Source organism: Parambassis ranga, chromosome 6 (genome assembly GCF_900634625.1).
Source record: "Parambassis ranga chromosome 6, fParRan2.1, whole genome shotgun sequence".
NCBI classification, from domain to species: Eukaryota; Metazoa; Chordata; class Actinopteri; family Ambassidae; genus Parambassis; species Parambassis ranga.
In genome coordinates this window covers 12,361,711-12,387,340 of record NC_041027.1, presented here as the reverse complement: position 1 = coordinate 12,387,340, position 25,630 = coordinate 12,361,711, and the positions used below count along the sequence as shown (strand labels likewise).

The following is a 25,630-nucleotide window of genomic DNA, read 5'->3' as shown; positions in this document are numbered from 1 at the left end:
AAAAAACTTTCCCCCCCCCCATTTAGGACCGGTTTTCCCTTGATTGTTTTTTTCTGAATGACACAAGAGGCTCAATGGTGGCACAAAAAAATGAAATAAGAAGCAAATAAGTCAAAATGTTTGCCAAATTTTTAGGTCTAAAGTTTTACATTGTAATGACGTTAAACTCAGTCAAGTAGTAGTAAGTACAAGATATCCTAAATAAATAATTAAAATGGAGTAAAAACAAATAAGAAATTAAAAAATACAAAACAATACCAAATTAAGACAACTACCGCTTTGACTTTGGGTCTCTGTAATGCTGGCTTAGTGTATATTCACTTCATCTCAAAACCTCAGAAGGTTCAGTGGCATCTTTTTTTTTTATAATAATCAATAATAAGATAGTAGAATCTGATATATTTTTTTAAAATATGCCTAAGCTATTTTTGTCTTTTCTTGGTAGAAATGGTCCTCCATATAATAAAAAACAGGCACAAATCACATAAAATCAACTACAAAATATTTTGCCCACATTTTTTTTTTCCCAGCATAATGTCCATGTGAGGTGATGGAGGCCAGTGAGATGCACAGTGGAGCGTTGGTGATTTGAGAAGCAGGTTTCCAGGCTGCTGGTTATAAAGGCGTAGAGACAAAAAAAAATATACGTTCTGTGTTTGGCAGCTGTACAATGCTGGTCTGATGGCCTGTGATTGGTCACATGTCAGGAATGTGCTTCATGTAGCTTTGTGTTTAAATGGCTGTGGTGTGGCGTGGCGTGGTCCTTAGGCACAGGTGGCGTCTCCTCCTTCGCTGTCAGCCTAGTAAATTGTGTGGGGAGGGACGGTGTGGGTCAGTAGTGGTCGTGTCAGCTGAACAGGAGGCGGCGGTGCTGCTTCGGGACTGCAGTATGCTTCATACACACAGCATCAGCGCTCTCTGAGGAGACAGCAGAACAAGGTTTTTACTCTAACTTTACTCTAACTGTCGTCGGCATATCATGAAAGCACAGATTACAGAGTATTAGCCTCACCTTAGCTGTCGATAGACGCCCATCAAGCTACAGCACTTTTCACATTATTCTCCAGGAATGACCTGAGAACGACAGCATCCATCAACATGGCTGCACACTGTGGTGTAAATGACGGGCTCCTCCATGTTTACAGTTACCAGCACAGAGTGATAACAGGTTACTACTCTGACTCTTACAATGAGTCTGTGTTCAGCATGCTGACAGTAAAACGCCAAATGACATGGTGTCTTGCACATTTTAAGATCTGTGGTCTCTTTACTGAACATAGGAGGATCTATATCGGGCCTTCACACTATAGACATCACACGGTCTTAGAACGAGAAAACAGGATCAACATTAGGATCAACATTAGGATCAACATTAGGATCAACATTAGGGGGCATTGTGACATGTTATCAGTGTTTTCATAGTGACCAAAGACAGGAGGTTAATCTTTGGTCTCTGCAGCTGCTCATGTTATAAAGGCAGGTACATATAAAAGCCAGAATTAAGGCTGAGAGACTTGAGGAACATCCTGCATCATAACAGTAAGTTGTTCTTATTGTTTTAGTGGATTAAGCTGGATCCATACACCACAAGAGTATAGCTAAGCTTTCATTTCTACTAGTGTAGCTGAGTGTAGCAGACCTCTGGTCTGTGTGAGTTTAACTCTGTGAACGTGTGGATGACTGTCTGCAATAATACATCCCGTCTCCTGGTGTTTAATGTGTGCGTCCAGCCACTGTAACGCTGTGATCAATACTGGGATTAATTTGTATCGCCACCTTTTGGACAGACACTCTCCTCTGTGCACCGTGTTTCTCCTTCCAGGAGCTGTTTGCCGGCTGCTCATCTAAACTGTCCATCGTCGCTGTACTTCCTCCTTCTGTCTGTGTGTTCTGCACCTGAAGAAGCTCTTGCGCTTCTCCACATTCATCACGCCCACTAAATTCCGACCAATCGCACAATTGTTCTCGCACACCACTGAGAGAACAAGTTCTGCCCGGGCCATGTGTCAGAGAGAGCTGCAGAACAGGCGCTCCGAGAACAAAATGACGTCATTTTGTAGTCGGAACGCCGGCAGCGAGGAGCGAGCTCTCTGTTCTTGTGGAGTATGGATCCAGCTTTACTCCTTGTCAAGAGAAAGTGGGCCGAACATCTGAAAACATCAGTCAAGACTTGTTTCTGGAGCTGGCTAATACTTACGTCTGGTCTCCTTCTAGTGATTTCTGGATCTCCTCAAGTACTTCTGCAAGGAAACACAACAGTAGAGTTCAACACTACACTTCACATGCAGTAAGACCCAGAGAATTAGCAGCAGCTCTCAGTCACAATAGAATCCAGCTTGCTGGAACCAAATCATGCGATGGATGCCGACAGTTGAGGTTTTCCCAGACTGCTAATGTGGGTGTGTGTGTCCAAATGACAATGGGAGCAGAAAGCTGACATACCAGTTAAGAGAGGCAGCACATAAACTGCAGGCAGATTTTTTTAAAAAGGATCAAACACAATGACCGAGTTTGTCTCTTTCTCTTGAGTACTCACTCTCGTCATTCAGCAAAGCATGCTCCATAACACGTCTAGCTGCACTTTCTGGAACACACAGGCAGCAGGCAGAGGACGTCGTCAGCCACAAACAAAGTGTGTGTGTTTAAAAACAGACACAGGCACGTTAGCACAAGCACACAGTTAAACAACAAACGGAACACTACGTCTGAATGCGTAGTGTTCCCTTAGCCCATCGCACATGCACATTTAGCTTTGATGCTAAGTTTTAGGTCTTGACAGATTTTACCTGGATCTTCACTGTTGTGTCTGTTTCTGGAAGGACAAATAAGACAAAACACAACATGTGAGTTCTCAAGAAATCTGTTTCTACCATGACAGGTATTCCACAATGTAACTCAAGGTGTGCATACAGATGAGTGGATGAAGCTCCGTCAGACAGTGTCCGGTGTTTGCTGGAGGGGCCTGACTGAAGAGGAGCCTCCACCAGGCAGCGAGGTTCCACCACGTAGCGGGTGGACAGAGAGAAGCGTTCAAACTCGGATGGAGAGATCAGATAGAAGCCTGAAGGAGGATGGAACATGTGTTTAGATGGTTGACAACACAAGCCTCTACTAATATAGAGGGACACACATGTGTGTGTGTGTGTGTGTGTGTGTGTGTGTGTGTGTGTTTTTACCCTGGCCATGTTTAGTGAAGACACAGGAAGCGATGCCACTGACGTCCTCTTTGCGGATGCAGGGGTAGTGAACCTGCATTTTTACTTGCGGCAGTGACACCACGTGTACATCTCCCTGATTGGTCAGAACAACCAGGCCGCTCTCGCCGTAGTCCTCCGTCCGATTGCTGCCAAACCAGGCCACGCCTGCCCTCCGTACTCGAGAGCCATCCACAGCCGTCAGCTTCAGCTTCATCTTAGCGCTCACTTTTGGCAGGGTGAAAACTTTAAACTGTTCCTCAGATATAACCAGGAGGTGGTGTGAGCCCTGCATGTCAGGGGAGCGAGCCAGGTCGTGGGCCACCTCCAGGGGTTCAGGGAGAGGAGCTCCGTGACCATCCAACACCACAATACCAACGACAGGAGCGCGGTGCATCAGCTGGATCTCCTTGGCTGGAATCAGCGAAAAGAAAAGGTGGAAGATGATGATACAAGATGAGGACAGAAGTGAGAGCAGTTTAAACTCTGGTTCTCACCTGGCTGTGCGGTGACGGGCTCGTCTGCCCTGCGTTCTACAGGAGGAACACGGAGCATGTATGCAAACACACAGCCACCATTCGTCCCTGCCCATAGGGAGGGTGTGTTATGTGAACCTACAAGACAATGGAGAGACATGTGTGAAAGGGATTTATTACCCGTTTCTCAATGGGACCTTTTAGTGTTAGAGGTGAAAACTCACTGTCTGACAGGAAGGTATCGGCAAAGTAGAGCGTCCGTACGAGGCCGGTGAAGGAATCATCTGAGGAGCGAGCTTCGATTTTTCTCTGGACGGGAGCCAGCTCCATTTCGGCCAGTTCAGCCTCCAGACGGGCATTCGCCTCCTGAAGCTGCTCGGGAAGTAACGAAAGCGGAGGAGTTCAAATAAGCACAATTCAGAAAGTGGGCAATGAAACTAAAGAAAGGCTGAGCGGTGCTGAGATTCTACCTTAGCTGCATTGTTGACATGAGGCTTTCTTAGCGAGACTCTGCTGCGCCTGATTCTCCTGAAGGACTGTCGGAGGGACTTCTTGATGCTCTTCACTCTGGACAGAGGACCCTCCATGGCCAACTGGTCACTGGGGTTTAATGTGCACCTATAATTTTATACAATAATTAGTATAAGAGGTTAAAACGGCTACAGGTATAATCTCTTTTTCTGTGTCTCCTTACTTGATGAGAACATTGTTCTTCTGTTGGTAGTCATATAAGCCAAAGCCGTGGCTGGTGCCGAAGGCCACCAGCTTCCACTCTGAGTGCAGGGTGAGGGCGGTGACCACAGCGGGGGGCTGACACTGGACCAGAGTGAAGGGCTGGAAGCCTGGAGGAAACAACACTGGATCCTCACGCACGTCCAGCCGAGTGTGGCCCTGAAAGATAAAGACAACCTCATGAAGGATGTTAACTGGTGGAGGTTGTATCATGGTTTGAGTCTGTTTGGCAGAAATCTATGTGCACAGCATACACAGCAGGCTACATGTAAAACCACAGGAAGTGGTACCTTCCAGCGGAATCCCTCTTGTCCCTGCAGCAGGTCTACAACTTTGGCCTCCACTGTCTGCTCAGCTGCCTCGTCGTTCAGCTCCATTACCAGAATCTGCAAAAGACAAAGCCGATATCAACCACGGCATGCGTGACAGAACTACATAGTGTATAAATGCATCAGCGACAAACCTACTTCTCATTTTTTTTTACTACCTCCGAATGGATACATGCATGCCAGAGTATGGAGGAAACATTAAAGTTCCCTCTACCACTACTACATGCTCAAATGGCTAAGCTGCCCTTTACTTAATTAGATTTTACTGTACAAAAAAAATAAAGGAAGTGTTTAAAAAAAGGGAGAAGCAAGTGTGAAATAAAGTATTATACTGCTTCCTTAATGTTTTACTGGTTTTATGCACAGATTTATAATAACAGGATTTAAAGCAGTATTAGAATCCTATAGTCTCTTGACAAACCTACCTGGCCTGCGGTGCCGGCTACAGTCAGGTACCCGCTGTATTTACAAAGATGGATCTTCTGAATGCCGAGCCTCGGGTCGTCACTGTAGGGGTCAAAACAGCCGACCTGGAAGCAAACGAGACGAGGACACAGTTTAGAGACAAAAGCAGAAGAAGCTGAAATAATGTGACTTCACGGCTGGATTCTGTATTTCCAATTGCATCGCCACAGCTTTCACACTAGAGTGTAAAAGACTCAATTTATTGGACACTTCAAAGCCCAAACTGAGGTTTTCTCAGAGCTGACAAAACCACAGAGGACAATTTACAGCTGCTTACACACACACACACACAGACTCCATGTCTGAGTAAGGACGATGGAGTCAGGAAATAACGGACTGCATCCTCATCCACAAAGAGAGAAAAATTGGTGGTGGCTTAAGTGATGCCTCAAGTCTGAAGTGCTGCATTTCTGTACCTTTCTGAATGGCGGCCACTCTCCTTCAGCACCTTGGTTCATGTTGTCATTGGGGTCGGCGTCTGTGTGGAACACTGCAGCCGTGCTGAGCTTGTACATGGGATATAAACACACTCCTGATGCATCCCAGAAGCGTACTGTGCCGTCTTCGTGCCTGCACAAACAAACAAACGGAGTTAAAATGTTCTGCAGTACGATAAAGAATCAGATATGAACATCAGCGTCACTGACCCTGTGAGCAGCAGGTCTCTCTGTGGAGGATCTGGGGCCAAGTTCTGACCTCCTGTTAGTGGCCATGGCTGACATGGTGGAGAAGGGGAAATGAAGGTTTAAAAGTAAGACCAACAGAAAGAAGGAATGTGTTCATGACATGCCGTATATATGATGAACTGCCCTGCAGGGAATTCTTCAGCCACGTACAGGGTTCTGTTGTGTCTCTCAATTACATTTCAGTGGTCAACTTGTTGTCCTTCTGAGTCTCATAACATGTTATTTGAACAGCTCAACATGGGCACCTTTTTAGAGTAGTGTGTATTCTGCAGCTCTCCGGCAGCTATGACCCTCTCCCACAGTTTGAGGGGGATGGCTGAGACGTGGTGCGAGCAGGTGATGGCTGAGCTGTGAAGGGGAACCAGGTAAGGCGTCTGAATGACAGGCCAGCCCTCCGTCTGAAGGTCGATCACCACCAGCTCCTCCTCCACCAGGACCACCAGCGCGCTGGGATCTCCTGCGAGTAGATCCAGCAGAACACAAGTGTTAACTTGTGATTTTTAAGTGATTTTTAAGCCCTTTACTTTTGAGCATGGGGCTATGTCTACACATGTGGCCTTAAACTGCTGCTTAAACAGAGGCAGTGTGAATAGACCTCCTTTCTGTATCTGTGTGACTGCTGTCTTTGTCAGATATGTGTGTTGCCTGCCTGTGTGATGCGGTCCATCTCTGATGACGAAGAAGTCGATGATCCTGGAGGTGAAGTCTAGAGCCACGTGTGTTTTACCGTGGATCACAGTGATGCAGTGTCTGTCCCCGTAGCTGGCCCTGGGCATACCACCGCTGAACAGCAGGAAAGGAGGCCTACACAAACATAACATGTAAAGGGTTCAAGTTCAGTTCAGTTTGCCTAGAGATTAATGTGTATCAGTGTCTGATGTAACATGTTGTGAAAGTACAGTTAAACATTAGAAACACTGTCACTGTAGCAGCACAAACATCGATCCTACTGGTGAGAGCTCTTACCCTTTCTTTGCAGGGAGCTGGACTATTTTTGAAATGGCCTTACAGGGGAAATGTCCTGCAGCGAGAAAAGACAAATTAGCTTCTAACATTAAATTCATATGTAACAGTGGGCAGAAGTCCCCCCTTACCATAAGGAATATCTGATTTCTCCTCCTCCTCATTCACATCCTCGCTGCCCACCATCCACCGACAGTAGCTTCCATCGCTGTGCGAACTGAGAATGTAGCTTCCGTCTTCTGTCCACCACACGCTCTCCAGTTGCTACGATTGCATCAGGATACAAAGACAAAGACTAAGGATGCTGTTTTTTTTTTAGTCTGAGCACGCCTACATGTGAGTTAAATGACAGCTACCTGTGTGGCAGGGATGTGCTGGATGGCGCACTGTTTCTCCAGGTCCCAGATGACCATGAGACCCCGTCCATAGCCGATAACCACCTGGTTCGGGTTGACCGGGTTCTCCTGTAAGGCCTCTACGTGTTCTAGATTCCTGCGGCCGATGTAGTCATCTGGTACACTGAAGGAAGGATTAGAAATGAAAATAGGAAAGAATGAGTGAAAGAGAGACAACTGGAGGACATCCAACTCATTATTGATCTGTAGGCGCTGAGAGTGTGTGTGTGTGTGTGTGTGATGGAAAAATCAATACACATTTACGTCGTTTGTGGTCAATCCATTACTGTTACATTTCCACAGCACAAGCCAAATCCAGGAGCTTTTGCATAATGTTTAATCCAACCTACATTTTATTGTGCATCTCTGTCAAAGCTCAAGGAGAAGTTATGACTTCTGTAATAAAGCTAAATGAGCAGTCGGTCAAATTATTGTTACGCTATGAAGTGATTTGTAGCCTGTTGTTGTCGGTAACTAACGCTGATATAAAGAACGAATGTTGTTCAGCACACACAGACGTTAAGCTGTATCCAAGAGAAGAGCAACTTTCATCACAGTTCGTGTTGGTGTGTCGCGGCTGACCCACCTGCTGGCAACTTGGTCGAGGCTGATGTTCCTCTCTTCCAGCTCTCTGAATCCTGGCACCTCGACGATGAACACGTGTCCGCCCTCTGTCCCCAACAGCAGCAGCTCGCCTGAGGAGTGAGCCAGCACGGCCGTCACTCTGGTCACGCTTGGAGGAGCGCTGAGGAGATGACAGACAGCTGCTTTAGGGATCAAACTTCAGCGTGGATTCCTGATTTATCCCTTGTACTGTATTTAAAACTACATTGGGTGGTGTGCTGAGGCAAATATGTCTTACCCGGGCGGTCCAGTAAGCGTGAAGCGTCCTATCTCTAGAAGCTCAGAGAGTCCCTTGTGACCCCTTAACGTCCACATGTGCAGGCTGTTGTCATCCAGCAAAGTCACCAGTTCAACCTGAACAAGAGACACACCTAATGAATACTTTACAGAACAATAAGTAAGTACACCCTTAAAAAAAAAAAGGCAGAGATGTGAACTTCTTTACTATACCTGGTGGGGCATGAAGTGCACCTGTGTGACAGCAGCGTTCTCGTCGTGTAGACCCATGAACTCCACACCTGGAGCTCCGTACCTGACCACTAATTAAGGACAAACTGGATTTATGATACATCTAATCACTAAAATGATTGCTAGTGGCAAGTGAAGCTACAATGGCTTCCCAATAAGTGTAGTTGTTTTTGTTCTATTTACAGAAAACCTGTTAAATAATTTAAATTTTGATATATATATATATATATATATATATATGCGTGGAAGAATGGTCCTTGAATGCATCATGTGTGATGTGTCATATTTATATGTGTCCATATAAAAATATGACACTATATATGCAGAGATATATATATATATATATATATATATATAGATATGTGTATGTGTGTGTGTGTATATATATATATATATATATATATATATATATATATATATATATATATATATATATATATATATATATATATATATAAAATTATGTTCTCATAGTGATGATGATAATTCCACTGAGCTCTGGATCTGTTTATTACTGTTATTATACTTTTATCACTTTTCTGCATCATCATCCATGTAAACTGTTTTATGAGCTGCTAATTGAGTGTTACCAAGTAAAGACAAGTGTCCTGATCTCACTTTAAAGAATCTCACATAAAGCATTACACAGATGATTTACGTGTTACAAGCAGAAGACAAGCTGCCTTTGTTATTCGTCATTGACATATTTTCCTTTATCTGAACTCTTGCTGTTTATGCAGGAACAATCTACTGCATTGTCTGAATAGATTAGCTTAATTAGACGAGCTACTGCTGCTATCAAAACCAGTGTCTGTCTCTGTCTGTATCAGTGGAGAGAGTGTACCGACTGGCTCCGCCACGCTGTCAATGAGAATAATTGTGTGAAAGGCAATGGTGGCGCAGACTCCGGTGTCTGATAATGCCAGGCAGCGTTGAGCAATGACGTGGGAAAATGAAATACCTGGACCAGACTAGGATTTAGCAGCGTCACAGCCGTTCATTAGTACTGCCTGCCTCGTGTTCCAACATGACAGGCCAGGTTTCTCCCCAGGAAATATTTACCCACAGGTAGAAGGAAGGATACAGTTTGATGGCTCCTGAGCGGGTGCCAATGGCAAGGAGCTGAAGGGAGGGACTAAAGCCCAAAGCACTGGGCTGGTGGGGGAATCCATGCTCCACAGTCTGAGGAGGTAGAGAGGGCAGACACACAAGCAAAGTTGTCAAGGTTAGCACACCATAGCTGCTAGTCAACATCAACTGCTCCAGCTAACAACAAGTAACCCCCCCCCCAAGATGAATGACTTAAGAATACATGTGCTGGAGGAGAGGAGGATGACCCGCTGCTCCAGCTAGGGCAGAAGCAGCAGGTGAGGCAGCCACAGTCATCCATCTGCACCCTCATTCCACTCAACTAGGTTCTCTTAGGTGGATTTGTCTGATAATCAGCTTGTTACAAGTACGCATGTGCAAAAACAAACACTGCTGACAGGAAAAACAAACAGGAGGGAGGCTGAGTGGAAGGAGAGAATTACAGATTGATGCGTCCTTGTATTTAAAAGGATTCCATCCCAAGTCAGAGAGTGGCCTATTAGGGCTGGGCAATTAACAGAAAGTATATCGAAACCGACATTTAGACCCTCTAACCGACGTAATTTTACTTGTGGCGATTAATTTGGTTACTACTTTACTGTGCTGTCCGCTTGCTGTAAAAAAAAATAAAATGATGCTTTGTAGAGCTTGTTACATATCCAGAGGTGGCAAGAACAATAACACACGTTTCATACTTCAGGAGAAACGTGTGTGTAGTCCTCATACGGCTCTCCTATGCAGCGTGCAGCGCATATCGTGCGCACACACGCATACAGGTTCTGACGTTTCGCTGCTGAACGTCGGCAGAAGCAGAAGTTTAGGTGAACGTTTGAAGCTGAGATATTTGGGAAACAAGCAAAACCGAAAAATACCAAATAGAAGCAACATCTTCCTCCTGAGCTGCTGCTTCTGCCGTTCAGCAGCGTAACGTCAAAACCTGTGTGTGTGCGCGTTTCAATGGGAGGACTGAACGAGGAGTTCTGCACACACGTTTCTCTTGAATTATGAAAAGTCCGGGCCGAAACAAATCTTGTTTTTGTTCTTGCCACCTCAGAACCACCAATATATTTCTCTAAAAAGTAAGAAAAAGTTCATTAATTGAGGAAAAAGCTTCAATTAATCGTGATATTGATTCTAAGTAATATCGTCCAGCCCTGTGGCCTTTTGTCTCTTATCTCCCTGCATGTTGTCAGTCTGCATATATAACAGAAGAAAAGAAGAAAGGCTAGGACTTCACAGATTACTAAAAGTGCACGGATTACCTTGCAGTAGCCTGGTTGCTTAAAGTCCATGTTAAACACAATGCAGTCTTGAATCAAGTCTGCACTCTGCGTCCTATTGTGTCAAGGTGCACTTGCCTTGTTGAACTGGAAGAGTTCCTGTTTGATTCGATCCCTCTGGGACTCTTGGCCATGTCGCCTGAACCTCTTCATCCTGTTTCAGCACCGGCGTGGAGCCTGCAGGCCCACTGACGCACGCTGCAGGGAGGAAAAGAGGGGGAGGACAAAGATAAGTTGTTTCACAAAAACAGAGGCGGCCCAATTATCGACGCAGGCGGCACAATAGCTTGAGAAATTCCTCTAAAGATGTGCATACCTGCAGTTTTATCACAGCTCAATAGTGTACCTGAACACCTCATGTGTGACATTAGTGGGGCTGCTCTGCAGACAGATTGCAGAGTTGACCACATACTTATCAAAAAATGAATCATGACTACAGAGTTGTTGTTGTAAGAGACCCTAAACTGCACCCTGACAGAAAACAGCACCAGCAGCACCACGAACAATCAATACATGTTCCATGACTGAATGGTCATCACATGATATCTGAAAAACAATCTGAGGGGGTCACCCGATAACCAGTCATCCAAAAACGGCAGGAGTCCTTGAATAACCTGAGGTAATTCACTGAAACAACTGCCCTATTATTCTCTCTATTTGAACCCTGACTACAAAATAAGGAGTCTGTCCAGTCTGTAAACGTGTGCTCCCCTCCACACCAGTACCAAGACCCAGCCAAGAATCCATGAAGCCTAAGATGATTGACTATGTGTTGACAGATGATGAGAGAAAGGAATTCTACAGGCGGAGTCTGGCACTTTGTCATCTGAACACACACACACACTCAGACACACACTCCGGCTGCTGCTCCCCCTTAAACAAAAGATAAGGGCCATGGGTCAGTTAGGGCACATCCTAAGAAACCATTGTTTGACCACCACACACACACATGCACACAGTCCACCTTTTTTTGCAGCAAATGCCAGCTGATGAAAACACCTGTCACACATAAAGGCGATTTCCACAGAGGCCACTTCAGAGAGTGAAGGAAAGGGAACGAAAAGGAAAGCAAGGCAGGAACTAGAGGGGACAATGTAAGGAAACATTTCATCCTCGCATTCTTTCTTTGGGAAAGAACTGAGAAGGGGGCATTGTAAAAGATCCACAGCACATTAAGCTCCATCACGTGAAGGAAAGGTTCAACCACAGAGCAGCGTACAGGCCTCGTACAGACTTCAGACAGAGGCACAGGAAAGCTCAGAACTACGGTCAGACGCATGATCAAGTCGCGTCACAAGTCGGTGACAAAGGCCCGCTGCGTGAGTCAGAGTTTTCCGTCTGAACCAGCTCATTTGCCTCAATCCAAACCCAGACATAGTTCTGCTATTACCCTTGTATCAGCAGCGCTGCCCTGACTCACTGTTGGGCTGTGTCACACATTTCCAATCCCAACTTCCTGTACTCAACTCAGCCTGGTACAGCAGGCTGACAGAACTGCTACAAAACTACTCTCAGGAGAAATGACAGCTAGACATACCTTGGGATATACATGCCAACTTTTAGGTTAATAAAGCCAAATTTCTTCTCAGTACAACTGAGTTGCATTCTCTCCCCATTGCTTTCAAACCACCAAGGTAACTGGACCCCACTGCTCCACCAAGGTCCGGTATGGAGGTCACAAACAGTTCAGCAGTAGGTCAGTCAGCCCTTTCTTAAATTTCATATAACAAGCTATTTTTGCATGCATGGTGTACCAATGGGTAAGATCAGTCCACGCCAAAAAGCCAGCACTAGTTGGTCCAGATATAACGCACCTTTAAAATAATGCATGAATACCAGACTGATTCAATGATGCTGTGTTCAGGGCTCAGTGGAAACTACACCTCCCTGATAATACTGCATGGTGGATAATCATCAACTTCTGTATTCAAAACTAACATTTAAAACATACTTGCAGTCACTTTGAATAGCAGTTGTGTGCAGCATGCTAACCTCAATGTCCCAGCTAATGTACATTCATTCTGTACAGGTACCAGAGGGGTAAAACAAGGGTGGATAGTCCACTAGTAAATCAGTGGTATATATTTAAAGGTAGGGTAGGAGATTTTGAAAACTCAGTGAGAGTCAGCCAGATTTTGAAAGTAAACGCACGCCCCTTTCTCTCGGAGCTCACCCCGAAGCCACGCCTCCCAACCAGTCTGTGACTTCGGCCATCATGCACGTACCTCTCTGGTGCACAGAGCAGGAAGAGAGTGACAACCAGCCAATACTCCGCGCAAGGTCCACCCGGAGGATTGGCTGATGTCTTTAGTGTTTTATAGCTTCCACAGATGATTCATATTCTTCGTTTTAAAGCGAAACTGCCAAACTAATTAGTTGCTATCGGATTGTAAAGAGAAGTTACACTAATTTAACAAAAAGTGCATCAGAATGAAATCTCCTACCCTACCTTTAACTAATTTTTATTTGTTTGTATTCATGTTCAACTACATAATTATAGTGGCAATAGCTCCCTCCTCAGTCTCCTAGATCAGTAATAATCTGCATCAATATTAGCTGTGGAAAAACTGCTGAGGCTTAGTTAATGGCATCATTCTGTGTCAGATTAGAAAAAACAAACTAAATGGATTTCTAATTATACTTTAGACCCATCACTAAACCTTGGCAGCAGCTAAAGTTTGAAACATAGTGTAGTGGGATCAGTGTCGGTACTGCTAACATTAGATTTAGTGGAACATAAAAGCTAACAACAACTCTTACTGGTGAACACCAGGCAGCATCCTTAGAGTTGTGTCTTGCTAAAACCTTGTCAGCTCTGTGTGTGTGTTAGTGAGAGTCCCAGGAGAATCAGTGGAGCAGAAACAGGGAGCTCAAAGCCGTAAGCTCTTCTGACAATGGCAGGGTGGGAGGTCTGCTTCACAAACACAACGGCTCCTAAGGGCTGCGACAGGAATCTGCTGATGGAAAACAAGAACCAGGAGTACAACCCTCACATATGAACACGTGGAAGTCTGGCAACCAGTATGGAAAGCCTGGGTTCATCCAGTAAAAACTGTCAGGTGTGAGTTTCTTGTCTTCACACAACTTAATCCCACAGTTGTTTCTCTCTGAGCAGATTAATTGCGACCTTTCAAGTAACCCGACAGACATTAGAGCACACATAACCCCGTCATTAAAACACACTTATGTGCTATTTCTACACCAGCTACTTATTGAGGGCAAAGGCTGGGAATGAACATCACAATTATGTGAACTGGAGGGATGTTTAAGGCCATCAGTTCAGACAGAACAACCTCCTCCTCCTCCTCCTTTCAAAAGCCTCTCTGGCCAAGAAGAAAAAAACATAGTATTCAACCAACAAGCTGAGCAAACAAGACGGGAGCAGTGAATTACTATACAACAGTTTGTGTTGTTTGTTTAGCTCACAGAAAGACATGTATGAATTTCATCAGAGAGCAGGTCACAAAACACTGTGGTGCATCTGGAGCGGGAAGCACACCTGTGTGTTTGGTTTGTTTTACACAATTATTCACCTCTGACCGCTAATGATCTGACCTCTGTGATGTTTTCAGACTCAATGTTCAACCTCTTATTTTAGGTACAGACTGAAATATGTCCTAATACACCGTATTTTCCGGACTATAGGTCGCACCAGAGTACAAGTCGCACCAGCCAAAAAATGCGTAATGAAGAAAAAACCATAGATAAGTCGCACCGGACTATTAGTCGCACCAGCGGGCCAGCGTAAATCACTACGTTTTTAGCGTTACGTTGCCTCTTGAATTCCTTTTAACTTAAGTGGTGTGGCTGCAGGACATTGAGAGTGAGACACACGCATTTCAAGTTCAAGTTCTCACGCGGAGAAATAATTAGCTTCACCGCACAGAAAATCCTACAAACATCCTGTAAATGAGTAAAAGGCAGACTACTGTGCGCTCATGTAGCTGTCTGGAATTAGCGACCTGTCGACCTATCGGCTCAGCTGCAAGCACACGTTCCATGAACGTGCGCGTCACCTATGCTGGGAATGCAAGCAAAAAGTGGACAAGCTGGAGGTGGAAGAGAACCGTCAGGAAAGGGACAGAACAGCTACCATGATATTTGTAATGGGACGTCAGGACACAAGGCTAACTAACTGTATATTTTTTCATATAAGTCGCACCTCGTACATATAAATAATCCTATAGCATGCAAAAAACAACATTTATTAATCAGCCATTTATCTGTTTGTTTTCGTTAAGATCAGCTGATTACCGGTATAGAAGTTTCAGCTCTTGGCCAAAGAAAAACAGCTGAAGAACCCATCGAAAAATAAACAAACAATCCAAGAAATCACCACCTTAATGTACGGTAATGGAAGTGAAATTGTTATTGTTGATTTAGATATCTGACCAAAGTTTGTATGGATTCCTGGGTGTTTATTGAAGTCATCTACCATGCAGTATTATCAGGGAGGCATCTGAATGTTCTCCAGACAGAATGATTTTGTGAGTTAAGCCTTGAGCTCTCATCAATAGTTCAGTTTGGTGTCACTGCATTACTTTAAATGTGCTAAAGTGTAAACTGAGGCACTATCCGGTTGTTGGATGGAAGCCAGACTTATTTGATGATCCTGGTACCACAAAGGCTATAACTAGCATTAGCTCACTAAATAAGTTAAAGGAATCTTCCGCTATATTTTGTATGACATTAGCCTAAACATTAGCCTTTGTCAACATTGTGCAGGGAGCATGCTCTCACCTTGAATTCTGTGTCTTTGACCTGCTTAGATAAGTGTGAGTTCTTTCTCTAAGTCTCCAGTCTCACTGTGATTCAGCCCAACTTCACTGTGTTGCAGGAAACAGTGAGAATCAATAGGTATGCAACAAACACACACACAGGCTTATTGACATTGCCAAGAGTGTGGACAAGGTTGTTATTGTGACAGGGAAGTACCTGTTAGTTTCAGGTTAATCAGAAGAACAATGGCTCGGCAGAAGTGAGGCACACAGAAAGAGAGCAGATGAGGTCTGCACTGCTGTGCAGCTTAAGTCTCTGCTCCAAACCCAGATATGGATTTCCCAGGAATTTCACTTGGAAGAACCAGGGCAGGCGATGACAGTAACCATGTGGTCCACATTATTTGATCTAAAGTGAGCTCCATTCCTCAATGAGATAATCGGTATTTGTAATCGCAACTAGTCACAATCACAACATTTGTCACTGCTGTGCCATCCTCATATTTACTCTGAGCTAGCAAAGTGCCATTTGTTATCTTTCATCCCACGGTTCACCGATGTCATCAAATTCCCAGCATATCTACCAAGCCATCCAAGTTGAGAAGCAAAAAAAAATTGCAAAAACATGCCTCAACTCGACAACAGCGGTCTCAAGACAAGGCAGCTGGACCAGCAGAGCTGCTGCGGGGCTTACGTCTCTCGACGACATAGCTAGGATACTGCTTCAGAGCAAGAATGAAAGGCCAGGAAATGCTTGGCATCCAAAACATGCAACTCGTAGAGTTATGCAATCAGCAGCGATGCCAGCACTGGCTGCAAGACACGAAAAAAAAAAAAAACATGTAGTGACAATCGGTGCCTCCGTGAGTGACGTCTAATAAAGTGAGAAGATATTCTGTCACATTAAGGATTACACATAAACCACATTCCCACAGGTGTAGTAAAACCTGCTCGACGGCCACTGTTATTGCCTCTCGACTGCCACAGAGTCCTGGCTTGCACCTCTGTCTTTGGCCACACACATACACACACACACACACTCAAAAAAAACATGTACAGCCTGACACCTCTCTGTGATCTTGGACATCACTGAGCTATTCTCGGGTTGTAGTGGTGGGAACTAGTCGGCTCAAGTCAGCACTGAGTGGTGTCGTGTGGGTTTGAGGGTGTGATTTGTGTCAGGTCTGTGCACTGAGAGAAAGGTGTGTGTGTGGGGGGGGGGGTGAAACAGAAACCATCAGGTGAGTTTTTGCTGAAATTCGGGGAATACACATGGAGCATAAAGTTTTTCTGTGTATTCAGACAGAAGACTGCAGTGAAACTGAGCCGTGTGGGAGGAGTCGGTGTGTGTACGACAAACAGCACAGAGATGCTTCCTTCCACTGTCCCTAACACAACAGAAATAAGATCTTGTCAGTTTTGGGTGTGGTTGGCAGGATATCATATCTCCCACCAACTCGCTCTTGCTTTCCTGTAATCAGAACCAGAGAGAGAGAGAGAGAGAGAGAGAGATAGAGGGAATAGGGGTGGTGCAGATGGTTTAAACTCATCTCAAGCTCAGATTCTTAATCAACTCCTGAACTGATTTATTCATTCATGGTCTCAATTTTAAAAGTGTCACTGCGAATTGACCAAAAACGTTAAAAAGGAGGAGATGCTCCTTTAATACGCCAGGTCAAAGAAGTTAACTAAACTGCCATAAAGCTTTAGCTCTGCTTTTAATAAGTACTGTATAAACAATCTGCAACACAATCGTGGAAAAGGCTTGTGCCTACGATAACCATAGCAACCTAACCTATGGCATTCAATATCATCTCCTTTGTTTACATCAAGCCATTAAAGTTAGCAACGGGGCTGTTGCTAACTCGCTACCAGGGCAGATTTTTCACAGCTCTGAGGAGGAGTGACTTCAGAATACACCAAACATTGAGCTTGCAGACATAATCCAACACATCTGCCATTGTTACTAGCCTAGCGCTATGGAAACAGACTTTATGACGTAAAATTAAGCTTGAAACATCAGACCTGTGTGGAATATTGACACAAAGCTGTTACATTTGATGAATAAAATAGTTTAACTACCACCTCTGTACCTGTTCATGACTCTGTTTGTTGCCATGCATTTGTATTATGAGGAAGCAGGTGCTTCACTTGTACACATGGATGACTAAAGCAGTTGGTTGTATACCAGCATGTTTTAAATTCTTTCCCACAAATTTAACCCTTTATATATGATACATGCCCTTGGAAAGTGCAATGTGAAGGTGTGCCAAAGATTTGGTTGCTTGTATTGTGCAGAAGTGCGTCGTCTTCCACTAAAATAGGTGCAGGAAAAATGACATTTTTACAGATTTTGTACTTCCTGTGCCATCCAATTAGCCGACTACAGAGCAGTGTAATAATGTGTCACACATTGAGGAGAGGTAGAGCAGTAATCAAGTTAATAGTTAACAGCGCTACACACAGCATGGCAGCCTGAGCTCTGTTTTACAAGCACGATGCGCCTGTTAGACACCTCACTTACACAAATATTTAAAAAAGTAAGGAGACACTGCGTCACTCCTGCATGCATATTCTTTGTCCAACTAGGACTCGTCTGAAATTACAACTTTTGTTGAAGATTATTCCTTTAAAAGCAGGTGTACACGTCCTCCTCAGTTTGACCTACATTTTGGAAAGAGGCCATTTATTTTGCCTCTACAGTAGTTTCAGGTGGACTTTACCATGCAGGTGGAACAGCACCAAGTGCACTGAGAACAAAGGCTTTTTGTTTGGCCAGTCCTGGCCTGCATGTCCTTCAGCAGTTATCCGGCCCACATCATATGATCCCAGTGCTTGTTGTCTCTCAGATTTAATACTGCACACATGTTTACACAGGCTTACACTACACTGCACATGTTTATAACAATGTATTGTGGGTTTCCTAAAACTGGACAAACAGGTGAAACACTTCCTCTTGACACTCTCTTCCTCCCACCACCACCACCACCACCACCACCACCTCCTCAATTCCAATTACTCATGCTTGAAACCAGACCGTTGACTCAAAGGGCTTACTAACATACCTGCTGAGGAGACACACCTTGCTGAAGTTACGTTGCTGTAATTATGCAACACACGTTACCAAAAACCACCAGAGTTCCCATCATATGTTAAACTAATAGTTCGTGTTTTGGTATTTCCTGCATTGCTTCAGGTTACTAGCTATGCGCAGGTGTATGCTAGCGCTCATTTATGCTAGCTATTTTATATTAAGGCGTATTGTTTACTTACAAGCTAGCCATCATTCAGTCCAACAAAACAACAGATACAGACCAAGAACATCATTTTGTTAAACTTTTAAAACTGTTTGGTAACTCATGTAAACTATTTAAGCTAATTACATACAAGAAAACAAACATATATCATCTATGAAAGACTCGAACTACTTGTTGAAAGTTACAACTGTGTCTCAACGAGCTTTTATTTGTCCAAAATTTGAGTCTAAGCTAAGAAAAGAGTGGCTAATTGTGTGAAATTAAAAGTACAAAGTGGATATAATATACGAGGCAACAACATTAAGCTGCCTCATTTCCAAAGAGAGGGGTGTTATCAGCAGATTAGCCAGCTAGCCAGTGAACAATTGGAATAATGATGCCTGGCTAAAAGGAGCAACTTCAGCTAGCTCAAGTCGTTCAGGTACACACAAAGCAGGTGTAGTTAAACGGTTGGACAAACGATTCACAAACAACACACCTGTGGGCACCAGCTCTAATGTAAAACGTGCGGGGGCCCACCTCCCCAACCCACCTGATTGAAAAGCGGTCGCTGCACAGCCCGATGTCCACAGTTTACAGCCTCTGGATAAGATTCCACCTCCGGCCAGTGCCCGGTGTTTTAGTTGGCTAGGAGCTTTCTCTTCTCACAAAGTCAGGGAAAATGCGAACAGGGCGAAAGCGAGACCTCCTACAATACAAGCGATAGCGTGTTTGCCGTGGAAATATCACATCAGTACACAGGTTTAAAAACTAAAACTGGGTCGGCAGCTTTTTCTTTTCCATCGCTGCGGTGGTAGCTTCGGTGTTTCCTGCTAGGCTAAACTTCGCTGCTTTGCTAACTCCGCCCTTATGATGCATTCATGTGCACCTTGTAAAACCCACTGATCATGGACCAAGTCCCGCTCTGCTTCCGCGTTAGCATCGCTCCAAAAGTATTTATTGATAAATTCCTTTGTACAGGTTTAATGTACTTTATTTCTCTTACAGAAAACCTTATACAGACTTATCTTTTTTAACTGGCACTATCTGGTAAAATGTAAACGCGTCGTAACATTATTTTTGAGCTAACCCCACAGCTCCCAGGAGGCTCTGAACGTGCCATCCAATAACACGTTTTATGTCTAATAAACACATGTTAATCAATCAATAAATAAACACATGTTAATCAATCAATAAATAAATACATGTTAATCAATCAATAAATACATGTAAAACTAAGATTTATTTAATGATGTTTTTTAATCAAGACAAATTTATTCACAAATTAAATGGTACTATTGTATTAAACAGTTTATTTTCTCCAAAACATTCTGTTAGCTGCATATGGCTGACGTCTGATTACTAAGTAGTTTAAAAATATACATGTATTTTCCCCAGACTGGTGGGTCACTGTGACAACAAGTGTTTCCCAAAATGCTTCACAGTCAAGGCACATAAATGGAATGTTTTGCCATCAGGTCCGTGTGCACATAAATGTAACAAACATTAAAATGTAGACACAGTAATTGTTGAAAAAGGTCAGGACAGAACGAGGGCCCGCGCTCCCTCTGAGGGAGTTGTTACATAGAAAGTTGGAGTTCCACTGTATCGCTCCTGTTGAGGAAAACAAATACACAAGTGAGTGCAGCAGACTTTTGAGAGCCACACAATAACAAATCAAAAATAAAATCGTACATTTTATAAAAGAATAGCAGCCATCATGACACACACTGTCTGAGGAAGGAAGTTCAGAGAGGGAGTAAGAGGAAAGAACCCCGGTTTGTTTTTGCAACCAGACACCTTTCCTCTTCAGACGCCTCTTCCTTTACTACAGCTTCCTCCTGACTAAAAATGACACAGTGTGTAACTCATCTGACTCCCCCCTTTGTCAAGGAGGAAACACACCCTGTTACTTTTATGCAATGACATACATGTATATATTCTAATGTGTGATGAATTTGAATATTTATTTTTAGTAGAAAGAGGAGGAGGGTAAAAAAAGAGACTTATTATTCTCGGCCAAGACATTAGTCCTCACATTTTAACTTTGAAAGTAAAAGTGAAAGTAAGTAAAAAAAAGACACAATGGAACTTTTACTTTTGCGCCATGTGTTAGGTGTGGAGATAAACATTCAATAAAATAAGATTATAAACATATTAGTTACATCTAAACATCCTCAGTGTCAGCATTTCTTAAACCTAAAAGGTTATATTTTTATTAAGCTTATTATTCACTATTGTGGCAACCCTGTTTATCAATTATTTGACTAATTTAAATAATAAGGTGCCTTAAGAGAACCATCCGAAGTTCATCAGTTTGGTCAGCACTTGACAAGTCGGAGCGAGGTGCAGTTAAGGATTTCTGTTGGGTCAGGATAGACCAGATCAACCTTGAAACCTTCAGCTAGAGACACCTTCAACAGTTCCTCCACAAAACCCTGCATGTCAGTAATTTCACAGGGGCTCCGCTGCACGTTCATGATGTCGTCTGACTGTGTGGGCTCAGGGTAGGAGACCGTCAGCCCCCGGTAGCGCTGCTTATCATACTGGTCCTGGGGGAGTTCGTCTGGTTTCGGCACCCACTCCAGTTTGAGCCTGTTCTTCCTCGGGTTGCATGGATGTGGGCTGGAGAGACCCTGCGATGTCCTGTAAGAGAAGCGCTCACAAAGCAGAGCAAGGAAAGCCCTCCAGGTACAAAAGAGTTCCACAGTGAAGGCACGAACCGAGCATGTGCGGAGCTCATAGTTTTCAGGGCCGTGGCGCAAGTTAAAGTGTAGAACGCGGACCTAGAAAGAAAGAGATCATTTGCTGAGCGCATGTTCTCCCGCTGTGCACACAAACAGAGAAAGAACCGGTTCCTCCATGTCTCTGAATGTGCAAACACAACCTTTGCACACATTGTGTATATAGAGTAAACACAAAACGCAAAGTCTCATTTTTAACTCGCCTTAAACCTAGGAAACGGCTTACATAGGGTCACAAATCGGATCAATTATTCATCAATATGCTATCAGTAAACAATGCCATTCTTTGTCATTGCAACACGGAATAACTTGGGACCATGCTGGATGGATAATCATTACGAAAGGATTTTCCAATCAGCATCTAAAGTGTTGCAACCACAGCATCATGAGGAACCAATCAGCAACGTGTCCCCGATCAGCAAACAAAGCCCTGAAATAGCTACACAAGGAAGTTCCCGTGGTGAAAACACACACCGTGGCACCAGAGCAACCATGTTGAGCTTAACCACTCAACAATGGGCCCTGCCCCCTGAAGAACCTGCCCCACAGTAGGTACTTTAGAAGAACTCCTGTGAGGCAGTTCCTGCAGTGTAAACATGCAACAGGTCACCCTACAACGGTCTGCCAATTCAAACACAACACTAACAACGATCTGAAGAGTTCTGTCAGGTAATCGTTTTTCACCAACTTCTAATTATGAAAAATTGGTTTGTTTTCAGACTGATATGTTTCTATAACATCAAATGACATACCTTAGAGTCTACGTTAACAATAATCATGGCTCCTAGTGGCCCTCCTCTAAGGCTTAGAGGCACCGATGCCTCGTACCGGCGAATCTCCTCCAGCAGGGGGCGTATCTGGAAGAAATCGGCTTCTCTCCGCAGCAGTGTGAGCTCTGAGAAGCCGTCAGGCAGGTCCAGTGAGCTGGAGCGCAGGTAATTGAGAATGTACCTGAACACTTTGCCATCGCGGTCTATGAAGACGTTTCCTTTGTTGTCCCTGAGCACAGGGATTTGTCCGGTGAACATGGCACCGAGCATCGAGTCACGGCAGCGGGTCAGAGTGTCCAAGGTTGTTGTGTAAATTTCCCCGCCAACATTCAACGACACGGGGTCCTGGAGTGAGTTCCTGTTGTCATCAGGAGAGTTGAGGTTCAACATCTTGGAGGCAAAAGGATGACTTTTACGATCCTGTGAAGCCTTCTCTGCTGCTGCTGTTGTTGTTGTTGGGAAGACAAGGATCCTTCTGCTCTGCTCTGGAATGTTGAGAACTGAGAGATGTGGAAGTTTAAAGTGTTTCTTTTGTTTCCCCAAGAAAGACTTGGTTCCTTTGACAGTCAGCAAGCCACAGTAGTCTCCGGGATACAGCCAAGTTTAGAGGGATGTCAGGAAATCTGCCAAGTTTAATTCCAAAGCTGAAGATTTGTGAAACTGCTGCTTCAAACCTTAAAAAAAAAAAAAAAAGGCTGCTGGTCTTTTCTTCTCACTGTTGCTTCAAAGCAAATGTGTCATCACTGCAAAGTGAATTCACATCTGTGTGGATGTATCTTCTGTAAGATTTTGGTGTCACCCAACAGCAGGCCTACAGTCTGAGTGTGTCAGCGCAGAAGTGCAGTGGAGCCGCAGTGATCAGACCAGCATGCTAATAACTGGACACTTCTGGCTCCGTCTCCACGGGCTCGCTTTTATTCTCAGCTCATACCCCCCCTGATCTCTCACTCACTCTCATATACTCTCTCACACACACACACACACACACACACACACTGGAGCCGTCTGAGCAAGACACGGGGGACTGGGCAATTCATCTGAAATGCCCCTCTTAAAGTGACAGCCCGAACACTGAAAAGTGCTTTTTATCCCCTGTGAATAAATGAACAATGTCTTCAGACACTTTGTGCTCCAGATACCCTCAGGAATGCAAAGATTTTCCCGAAAACAGGATCATAAAAACTGATATAAAAAAAAGTAATTTCCCAACAGACGTTGTTGCCTCTGCTTTTCCTATACTACAAAATTGATTCAATACTACAGGATAAAAAAGTGAATTGTAAAAAAAAAGTCCTACAAAAGCGTCCTAACTGAGTAAACAATGACAACAACATGACTGATGTACGTACCTGTATGTGCAGTATGGTTCTGTCAATGGCTTGGGCTTGCAGCAAAGTCACAGTGCATCCACCGAATCCTCCGCCAGTCATCCGGCTTCCGTACACCCCTTCCACCTCCATGGCTGCAGACACCAGCTCATCCAGCTCCCTGCAGCTCACCTCATACAGATCCCTGACACAAGAGTCATCACCATCATTACCACATGCCAACACCGCAGCCTGAACAGATCTCACACAGCTGCTGCATACCTCAGAGAGTTGTGGCTCTCCACCATGAGCTTCCCAAACTCCTTGTAGGCTCCTCTCTTCAGGGCCTCGGCACCTTTGGCGGTTCTTTCTATCTCCTCAATCACATGGTGAGCTCTTCGATAGGTGATGTCACCCAGCCTGCCCCTAGCCTCTGAAATGAAGGAGACGATAGCTTTACTGAAGGAGACACGGTGAGATAGAATTAATCAAAACAGGAAGATAAAAGTACTCCTCACCCTCCAGGTCCTTCATAGTAGCATCCCTGAGACTCTCCTTCCCCAGGATAGAGGCAGCATCCTCACACTGTCTGCGTCTTGTGGGATACTCACTACCCGTCAGAGAGTGCCTCACATTGGAGTTGGTGATGAGGATGACCAGGCCTGGATCTGCTAAAGGGACCGGTGTTGCCTCAAGAGACCTAAATAAAACCACGAAGTGGACAGATTTACATAGGGTCTCCTCTGGCTTTCACAAAGAAAAGACAACAGTTTAGACTACCTGCAGTCAATCAGCAAAGCATGGCCCTCCCTGCCAAGAACAGACACAAACTGATCCATGATGCCGCAGGGAACACCAGCGTGAGTGTGTTCAGCCTGCTGACAGGCTAGTGCTTTGGACACCTTGTCTCCATCATCTATTGAAATAAAGACAAAAAGAGTAGGCAGACACAATATCAGATAACACATGTCTGATACTGGATTTTCAGTACAAATATCAATTTTTTTGGCAGCAAAATATGCAGATATCGGCCAGTATTTACACATAGAATATTGTGACTTGTATAGACTCTGACCTGGCTTAAGTTGCTGCAGGAAGGTGTAGAAAGCCACCTCCAGAGAGGCGGAGCTGGACAGTCCTCCACCGAGGGGGACACTGCTGGCAATCACTGCCCTGAAACCTGGGAGAGGATGGGCTGAGGACAAACAGATGGTAGAGCTATTACAGGATGACCTGTTTAAGTATAATTATTACACATGGTGTTTTTATAGCAGCGGGTTGTCTACCCATGTAATTCTGTATAACACCCTTCACGTAGTTCGCCCAGCGAGGTAACCCTGGAGATAGCTGTGACCCATCTCCAAGCAGGCTGAAGTCCACTCTCCGAGGCTCGTCAGCATCCTCTGTTGCTGTTACCACGGTAACATCCTGGCCAGAGGTTGGACTCCCCACCACCACGGTCACCAGGGGCAGCGCCTGACTCACAAAAGTGTTTGTCAGACACTAAATTCCATTCAAAAAAAGTCACTAACAGTCGAGTTTCTCACTTAATGTTGATATGTTCCTGTGTATTATTCGTCATGCAAGTTTTACCATTGGAAGCACGAATCCCTGGTTGTAGTCGGTGTGCTCCCCTATCAGATTGACTCTTCCAGGAGCACACACCGCCACCTGCGGAGCCTCCTCCCCGAACACCTGCCCGTACAAGCGACGAGCACAGTCCACCAGCTCGGACACACTCGGAAATGAACTGGCCATTGCGGGAAAACAGCACGTAAACTATCACGTAAACCTCTTAGCTATCGACGGCAGTCGACAGTGTGTGAACGTCAGCGAGAAGAATAAAGAAAAAAACGTGCATATAAAAGCAAAAGTAAAGTATCCACGGTCCTCTGACATGTCAGGTGATTTTCACTTCCTGTTGGTGTTTGTTATGACGCTGTGATTGGCTTGACGATGTCACGTGATGTACCCGGACGCAATTTTCTTTATATTTATTATTTATTGATTCTTTTTTTCCCACGACAAATACACAACGATGACAAATATGTAGAAATAACAACAGAAATACAGTGAATGTTTTTTTTTTTGTAAAAAAAAAAAAAAAAAAAAAAGCCATTTGAACGAATAGTGTCACTGCGACACCTGGTGGCC

At 44.4% G+C, this 25,630-nt stretch overlaps 3 protein-coding genes across 3 annotated transcripts; all 3 read right to left on the bottom strand.

The window, feature by feature from the left end:
- Window positions 1-14: 14 nt before the first annotated feature.
- On the bottom strand, window positions 15-19,504 carry llgl2 (LLGL scribble cell polarity complex component 2). The gene is made up of 26 exons (XM_028407966.1): window positions 19,209-19,504; window positions 10,780-10,899; window positions 9,417-9,514; window positions 8,315-8,396; window positions 8,103-8,218; window positions 7,827-7,985; window positions 7,202-7,364; window positions 6,977-7,109; window positions 6,849-6,903; window positions 6,532-6,686; window positions 6,128-6,339; window positions 5,844-5,911; window positions 5,613-5,766; window positions 5,157-5,261; window positions 4,693-4,788; window positions 4,365-4,561; window positions 4,141-4,288; window positions 3,895-4,042; window positions 3,692-3,808; window positions 3,177-3,608; window positions 2,911-3,061; window positions 2,787-2,812; window positions 2,537-2,584; window positions 2,198-2,240; window positions 1,013-1,074; window positions 15-918 (listed from the first exon to the last, which is right to left on the bottom strand). Exons 2-25 carry the CDS (start codon window positions 10,852-10,854, stop codon window positions 1,035-1,037), a joined length of 3,021 nt encoding a protein of 1,006 aa, XP_028263767.1. The 5' UTR covers window positions 10,855-10,899; window positions 19,209-19,504; the 3' UTR covers window positions 15-918; window positions 1,013-1,034.
- Window positions 19,505-19,896: 392 nt separating this feature from the next.
- galk1 (galactokinase 1) lies at window positions 19,897-25,391 on the bottom strand. Its single transcript, XM_028408562.1, has 8 exons — window positions 25,070-25,391; window positions 24,763-24,952; window positions 24,552-24,671; window positions 24,257-24,392; window positions 23,995-24,176; window positions 23,759-23,909; window positions 23,519-23,681; window positions 19,897-20,269 (listed from the first exon to the last, which is right to left on the bottom strand). The coding sequence occupies exons 1-8, from the start codon at window positions 25,232-25,234 to the stop codon at window positions 20,195-20,197; spliced, it is 1,182 nt and encodes a 393-aa protein (XP_028264363.1). The 5' UTR covers window positions 25,235-25,391; the 3' UTR covers window positions 19,897-20,194.
- Window positions 21,136-22,769, bottom strand: LOC114437710 (BTB/POZ domain-containing protein KCTD21-like). Its single transcript, XM_028408563.1, has one exon. It carries the CDS (start codon window positions 22,557-22,559, stop codon window positions 22,131-22,133), a length of 429 nt encoding a protein of 142 aa, XP_028264364.1. The 5' UTR covers window positions 22,560-22,769; the 3' UTR covers window positions 21,136-22,130.
- Window positions 25,392-25,630: the final 239 nt, after the last annotated feature.

What these genes read in the sequence shown, in the direction of transcription:
- llgl2 (XM_028407966.1), bottom strand. Translation starts at nt 10,854, where the DNA reads ATGAAGAGGTTCAGGCGACATGGCCAAGAGTCCCAGAGGGATCGAATC. An exon ending in CTCGACCAAGTTGCCAGCAG is followed by an intron (nt 7,365 to 7,826) that starts GTGGGTCAGCCG and finishes TCCTTCCTTCAG; the next exon opens with TGTACCAGATGACTACATCG. An exon ending in CTTCACTAAACATGGCCAGG is followed by an intron (nt 3,062 to 3,176) that starts GTAAAAACACAC and finishes ATCCTCCTTCAG; the next exon opens with GCTTCTATCTGATCTCTCCA.
- LOC114437710 (XM_028408563.1), bottom strand. Translation starts at nt 22,559, where the DNA reads ATGTTGAACCTCAACTCTCCTGATGACAACAGGAACTCACTCCAGGAC.
- galk1 (XM_028408562.1), bottom strand. Translation starts at nt 25,234, where the DNA reads ATGGCCAGTTCATTTCCGAGTGTGTCCGAGCTGGTGGACTGTGCTCGT. An exon ending in TGTTATACAGAATTACATGG is followed by an intron (nt 24,672 to 24,762) that starts GTAGACAACCCG and finishes GTTTGTCCTCAG; the next exon opens with CCCATCCTCTCCCAGGTTTC. An exon ending in GAACCATACTGCACATACAG is followed by an intron (nt 20,270 to 23,518) that starts GTACGTACATCA and finishes TTTCCTCAACAG; the next exon opens with GAGCGATACAGTGGAACTCC.